Source organism: Hypomesus transpacificus, unplaced genomic scaffold (genome assembly GCF_021917145.1).
Source record: "Hypomesus transpacificus isolate Combined female unplaced genomic scaffold, fHypTra1 scaffold_31, whole genome shotgun sequence".
In the NCBI taxonomy this organism is placed as follows: domain Eukaryota; kingdom Metazoa; phylum Chordata; class Actinopteri; order Osmeriformes; family Osmeridae; genus Hypomesus; species Hypomesus transpacificus.
Genome location: NW_025813837.1, coordinates 3,125,502 through 3,131,452, shown reverse-complemented (window position 1 = coordinate 3,131,452; position 5,951 = coordinate 3,125,502). Strand labels below are relative to the sequence as shown.

Genomic DNA, 5,951 nt, shown 5'->3' with positions numbered 1-5,951 from the left:
TCAGTTCCTGTAAGCGCTGTAGGAAGTGAGGACAACTGAGAAGGTTTGTGTTTAGCATATGTGAAGCCTGTGGTAACAGCAAATGATGTCAACTGAGACTAGGCCTTTGGACGCCTGTGGATTTGACTGGATGGGAGGACAGGCTTGGTAAGGTTGTTGCCTGGACTTTCTTCTCTCTGGCCCTCTGGTCTCTTTCAGGCAGTGGAGTCTTGGGCCTGTGGTGCTAACTGTCTGTTAATTGCTCACCCATACACCATGCTGCCCGCATGCAGAAAGGAGCCTGCATGGGAAACAAGCCTAATGAGATTATCTATTGAAGCATTGTCCTGTCTAGACACCCCAATACACAACCCCACCCCCAAACTGTAACCACTGTCTCTGGATGGCCCCAGGTGAAGAATCACCTGGAGCAACACTGGATGTTATCATGCAATTATAGGTTTATGCAGTATGACCCACCCACCGATCAGTGTCTGACAAAATGCAAAAAGGCAAGGAACACAAATGAAGGAAATATTGGGAGTCAGATGGCTGAGCGGTTAGAGAATCGGGCTAGAAATTAGAAGGTCGCTGGTTCAATTCCCGGCTGTGCCAAATTACGTTGTGTCCTTGGGCAAGGCATTTCACCCTACTTGCCTCGGGGAGAATGTCCCTGTACTTACTGTAAATCGCTCTGGATGAGAGCGTCTGCTAAATGACTCAATGTAAATATTGTGTAAATTGTTTGGTAAAATTTTTTATAACAAAATAAAGAAAACATGTAGGAAATTCTAGGCTTTATCCTAGGTAATATAAAAGGAAGGCAATCAGTGATACCTTGTATCTATATATTTTTTTATTTAGTAAACCGCATATAACTTGTAGCTGAAAAGGTTTATGTTGTTCCAGTGGTTGTATTAACTGAATGATGATGGATGATTAACCAGATTGCAAGAGGACACTAAATGTGTTTTTCTGTGTGCGGTTACATCAGTGTGAATGATATTTACACAGAACTTGGTGCAGACAGAGACCCTGTTCTCCAACAGGGACTCCTGTCCATATTTGTTTAAAAGTCTCTTAGCAGTTAATAAAGATGCATTTCCTCATCCCTCTTCCTGTGGGGGCGGTATCAAGGCTCTGTTAAGTCCCTTTGATTTCTGTCACCCTCCAATCACAGCAGGACCCTGACTCAGCATTGTGGCACTTCAAAGCCTGGGAATTGCCCTCCAAGCCCCTCCCACCTCTGGGCTCCCCTTAAAGACCAGGAACACCCCATCCCTGCAACTCTGCAGACGTCTCAGGACACAGTTGTTAGCTCGCCTTTGGACTTACCTCTCACCGCTCATGCCATCGTACTCCATTGGAATATACTGATTGATCTCCACAGATGTGCAGGATTTAAGGACAGTGAGCCAAATTGACCTCTGGATAACATTGGACCAGTTTGCTGATTCATGATAGTTTGGCAGCACAGCTGTTGTGCTACCAGTGAAACCTGAGAAATGCAATCTCTTAGAGGTGAGTGTTTTTTCCTTCATGACAAACCTGATCTGAATCATTGGTATAAGCATATATGTACACTTCTGTTCCTTCAAGCACTTATTGTGCTGAAGGCCAATCGACTCGACAACCAAAATATGTCTTCACAGCCTATTCAGATTATCAGATGTCTCTGGTTTTTTTTGGTCATATCATAATTTATCGTTTGATTGTTTTGGCTTGTTTGAATCGGCTTGATTCATCTGATCCAATCTCTGAACTCTTAGACACGAAGCCCAACTTCAGCGGCCCAGTCCAGCCCCCCTTGACTGGGGTTCCGGATGCTTATCTCCAAGGCAACATCAGGATGACCCTGGAGGACTCACAGCTCTGGAAGTCTTTCAGTGAAATAGGAACCGAAATGATCATTACCAAACCCGGCAGGTAAGGCAATCACAAAAACATATCTTTACTGTTTACTGATAATTCATCATTTATTGAATGGAAAATGTCCTGGTAATTAAAAGTTTTGGACACTGATCTCACTCTTGCATTTTTCAGGAGAATGTTCCCTCATTGTAAGATCAGCCTTTCTGGTCTGATTCCTTGTGCCAAATACATCTTATTGGTGGACATGGTCCCCGAAGATGGCTTTAGATATAAGGTAAGACACATCTCTCCCCTCTGCTCAAACCTCTAGTAGCAAAACCCAACCATAGAAACCCCCCAGACCGCCATGTAAGATCCTGACATGAATCTACAGCAGGTGAGGTCCAGCCACACTAGCCTCTCTATCACCTCCCTGACGTTGGACATCAAAGGCTGTTATCTCTTCCTGTTTTTCTATCCCCTGCTGAGGACCTACTGTACTGGCCCTCCTCTCTCTCTGTGGGTGGTAGAAGCCAAACCATCGCTCTCCACTCTGCCTTCTTTGGCTCTTTGGGAACTGAAGCCTACGGCTTCCCTGGTTCTCACCGCTGCATGATAGACTGTATCCACCGAAATACTGTTACGAACTGGAACTGTGCACATCTGATCGTTTATTTCCTTCTGGCCTTTCTGTAGGCACTATTTGCACTTCCCTTTGAAAAAAAAAGAAGAAAAAAAAAAGTGACTGCTCAATGGCGATACGGGTTTATTCACCGGGAATGTATCGATGAATAACGTGTCCAGGATGATGTGGGTGTATTGTGACTGTCTCTCTGTCTGCAGTGGAACAAGGAGAAGTGGGAAGTAGCAGGGAAGGCCGAGCCTCAGCCGCCCTGCAGGACGTACCTGCACCCAGACTCCCCGGCCCCCGGGAGCCACTGGATGAAACAACCCGTGTCTTTCCTCAAACTGAAGCTCACCAACAACACCCTGGACCAGCACGGCCATGTAAGTGGATACACGCGGATACTCGTGCTCGGCAAAAATAACCTGTCGAAGTGAAAGGCAAAAATATTTGTTTTTCTTAAGCTTAAAACAAGTACATTTGGATGCCAGTGTGGGAAGAACATTTCACTTGAGATTTCTTAAATTAAGTCATTAGATAAGCCATTTATATGAGAAGAAAGTCCAACTAAATTTAAAATCTAAAAACAAGATTATCACACCTAGTTAGATGTAGAGATTTAACAGTGGGGAATTTATGTTCCAAGTTGTAGTTACACTGCTAAGGAATAAATATGCTACGGTCAGGCTGAACAGACCCTCTCCTCCTGAGAGATAACGGAAGCATTTGAGTTCAGACTGTGATTGTTGATCCGACCGTTAAACGTGGTCAACCCTGTCTCTTCCAGATCATTTTGCATTCCATGCACTGCTATCACCCTCGGTTCCACATCGTCCAGGCCGACGACCTGTTCAGTGTTCGCTGGAGCGTCTTCCAAACCTTCATCTTTCCGGAGACTTCCTTCACCGCCGTCACTGCTTACCAGAACACCAAGGTCAGTCTCACCCACTGCTGACGAGACACTGTGGCCAGACTCTGACGTTCTGCCTCCCTTGTTTTAGGTATAAATAGGTGTTTTAAAAATAAATGTTTCCGGACAGATAACCAAGCTGAAGATTGACCACAACCCCTTTGCAAAGGGCTTTAGAGATGAAGGAACCAATTCGAAAAGGTATGTCCGGCTTCCACACTTTTCACATGGATTGCAGTTCGATGTTGTTGATTCTGATCATTTGGTCTAAAAAAACCCCCCGCTGTACTTCCCTCCGCAGACGTGCGAGTAGAAACCCAGCTTGCTCGGAGAAGAAATCAAAGAAGCCAAACACAGAGAACAGAGACACTGACAAAGACAGTCCTCCAGGTAATGAGTCCCTCCAAATTGCTAGCATGTCTCTCTCAACGATCATCACTGTCTATCTCACAAAGTTCCATCTCTTTCGTACTCGAGTCGCTCTGACACCGTGTGTGTTTGCGCAGACTTCCGCCATTCGTCCTACGACGGCTTCCAGGAGGAGCCGGCCGACCCGTCCAAGAGGAAGGAGGGTGAGGTGAAGGAGGAGCGATACTCCCCCTGGGCCTCCGAGAGGGGACATGCTCATGGCGGCCGGACAGAGTCCCCGGCGGAGGCAGACACCAGGGACATGTACAACGCAGAGCAGCTCGTCCCAGCTCCGGCCTCGTACCAGCCCTACAGGTGAAGCACCACGTCTCAGGAACAATCTCTGTGTGAAAAAGACAACTCCCCCAACATTGTTGTTGTTGTTGTCGACGCACAGACTGACCCCCCCCTCCCCCCTTCTCTTTATTCCGGCAGGTTCCACGAGCACGGCAAATCTCCGTCTCCGCCCTCCAGCGTCGGCAGCAGCAGCGGCGGATCCGTACGCTCCAGCTTTGAGTCCAGGATCCACGACGTGGCCACGGTCCCCGAGCACGAGGCCTCCAAGCCCCCAGCGGAGCAGGGGCCCTCTCCCTGCGTCCCGCAGCCCCCCCCGGGCCACCAGGACTACGCGGGGGTCCTCAACATGGCCATGGCCCAGACAGCCAAACCCGGGGGGGTCCTGGGTCACCACATTTACACCCCCTACAGCGCCGAGCAGTCCCTGGGCCAGTGGAGTGGCCCCGGCCCCGCCCAGTACCCCCCCCCTCCTCCTCCTCACCACCTGCCCACCGACTACACCACGCCGGCTGTCCACCACAGCTATCACCATGGCAACGTGGCGGAGTGGAGCCAGTACCCTCTCTTTTCCTACTCCTGCTGGTGAGCGGTTCTCCTGAGGGAGAGTGCCGACAGAGACTTGATGAATGCCCCCCCCCCGCCCCTCGCTTCTAACCGGGCCTCGTAGACGACTGCTGGCTCTGCCGTGTTCACTGCTGCAGCGTGAGAATGATGCATGCCCAGGCCAGACTGGGGAGACAGACACTAGAGAGAGAGAGAGAAGTGAGAGGAGCGAGGAGATCTTGGAGCAGGTTTCGTCTTCCTGAGAGATTCGTTCGTCTGTGCTGTACCGTTACTGCTCACAATCCGATGTGTGTTTGTTGATTTGTCTATTTATATTGTTTTAGGATTTCATCTCCTGCTGGTCGTAAATATTATTTTTGTAAAAAAAACAAAATAATAATTTGGTGTGACAAATTGCTTTTATGAAATTGTGATGTGATCTGTATATAAAGAAACGACGTAATAAAAGAAACTGATTTTGAAGGCTTTCTCGAAGACATCATTTTCTCGAAGTTAACATGAACAGACTTACCTGTCTGTATCCGTGGCTACAGGTCAATGGAGAGATTACTACGACAACAACAAAAAAACAACTTCCTGCAGTGTTGTTTGTTTACATTTTGTCTTTGTTGATCTAACGAGGACCACACTCTGGCTTCCACAGGCCCAGCATGCATTAAAGACCCGAGTCGTTGTGCCCCTGGCCCAAAGAGACAGCCAGCCTGCTGGGTGTACACACCAGAGTTATAAACCCTACCCCTGGCCATCTTTCTCTCCCTCAACGAGCGGTAAACAGCAGGAAAATGTGTGGGGAGAGAACGACGACGACTCAGTTCCTTTTCACCATTAAAAAACACAGAGAGGTCTTCATTGCCCCCCTTGGTGGATGGGAACTACTAATGACTGTCGTAAAGGTCACGGATGGAGGAGGGAGGGGATGGGGGATGGGGTCGCGTCGAGGGACAATGAGGATGTGGGCGGCTCAATTCATTAGTCAGTCTGAACATTAGCGAGCCAAATCTCATTCTTTCCTGCCCTTTCGGACCCTGTTGATAATGCCGATATGAACACTCATTGTTTACTCAGTCTAAAAGTGAGGGTGCTGATTATTCGTTTAGCTGTTTCTCGTTTCTCATTTCTCATTTCATCTCAAACCCCACAGTCACGGCCTGGAATCAGAGCCACCCTCTGTGCTCTCAGCTGATGGCTTCCGGAAAGACGTTTAGATGAGAGAAAACAACGGAGAAAGAAGAACTTGTGCTTCAAAACAATAAGAACGTTAAATCTCCATTAAATCTCATCTAACACCATTTAAATACATCTGGCAAGCAGATTGCT

At 48.0% G+C, this 5,951-nt stretch overlaps 1 protein-coding gene across 1 annotated transcript; it reads left to right on the top strand.

Moving 5' to 3' along the window:
* The first annotated feature begins 1,484 nt into the window (after positions 1-1,484).
* tbx16 (T-box transcription factor 16) lies at positions 1,485-4,688 on the top strand. Its single transcript, XM_047015954.1, has 9 exons — positions 1,485-1,500; positions 1,749-1,905; positions 2,023-2,125; positions 2,674-2,838; positions 3,243-3,389; positions 3,496-3,566; positions 3,667-3,755; positions 3,872-4,088; positions 4,209-4,688. The coding sequence occupies exons 1-9, from the start codon at positions 1,485-1,487 to the stop codon at positions 4,654-4,656; spliced, it is 1,413 nt and encodes a 470-aa protein (XP_046871910.1). The 3' UTR covers positions 4,657-4,688.
* The last annotated feature ends 1,263 nt before the right edge of the window (positions 4,689-5,951 follow it).

Bases quoted from the DNA above. Each gene is read 5' to 3' on its own strand.
- tbx16 (XM_047015954.1), top strand. The intron at 2,839-3,242 runs GTAAGTGGATAC...TGTCTCTTCCAG, and splicing joins CCCTGGACCAGCACGGCCAT to ATCATTTTGCATTCCATGCA. The intron at 3,390-3,495 runs GTCAGTCTCACC...GTTTCCGGACAG, and splicing joins CTGCTTACCAGAACACCAAG to ATAACCAAGCTGAAGATTGA.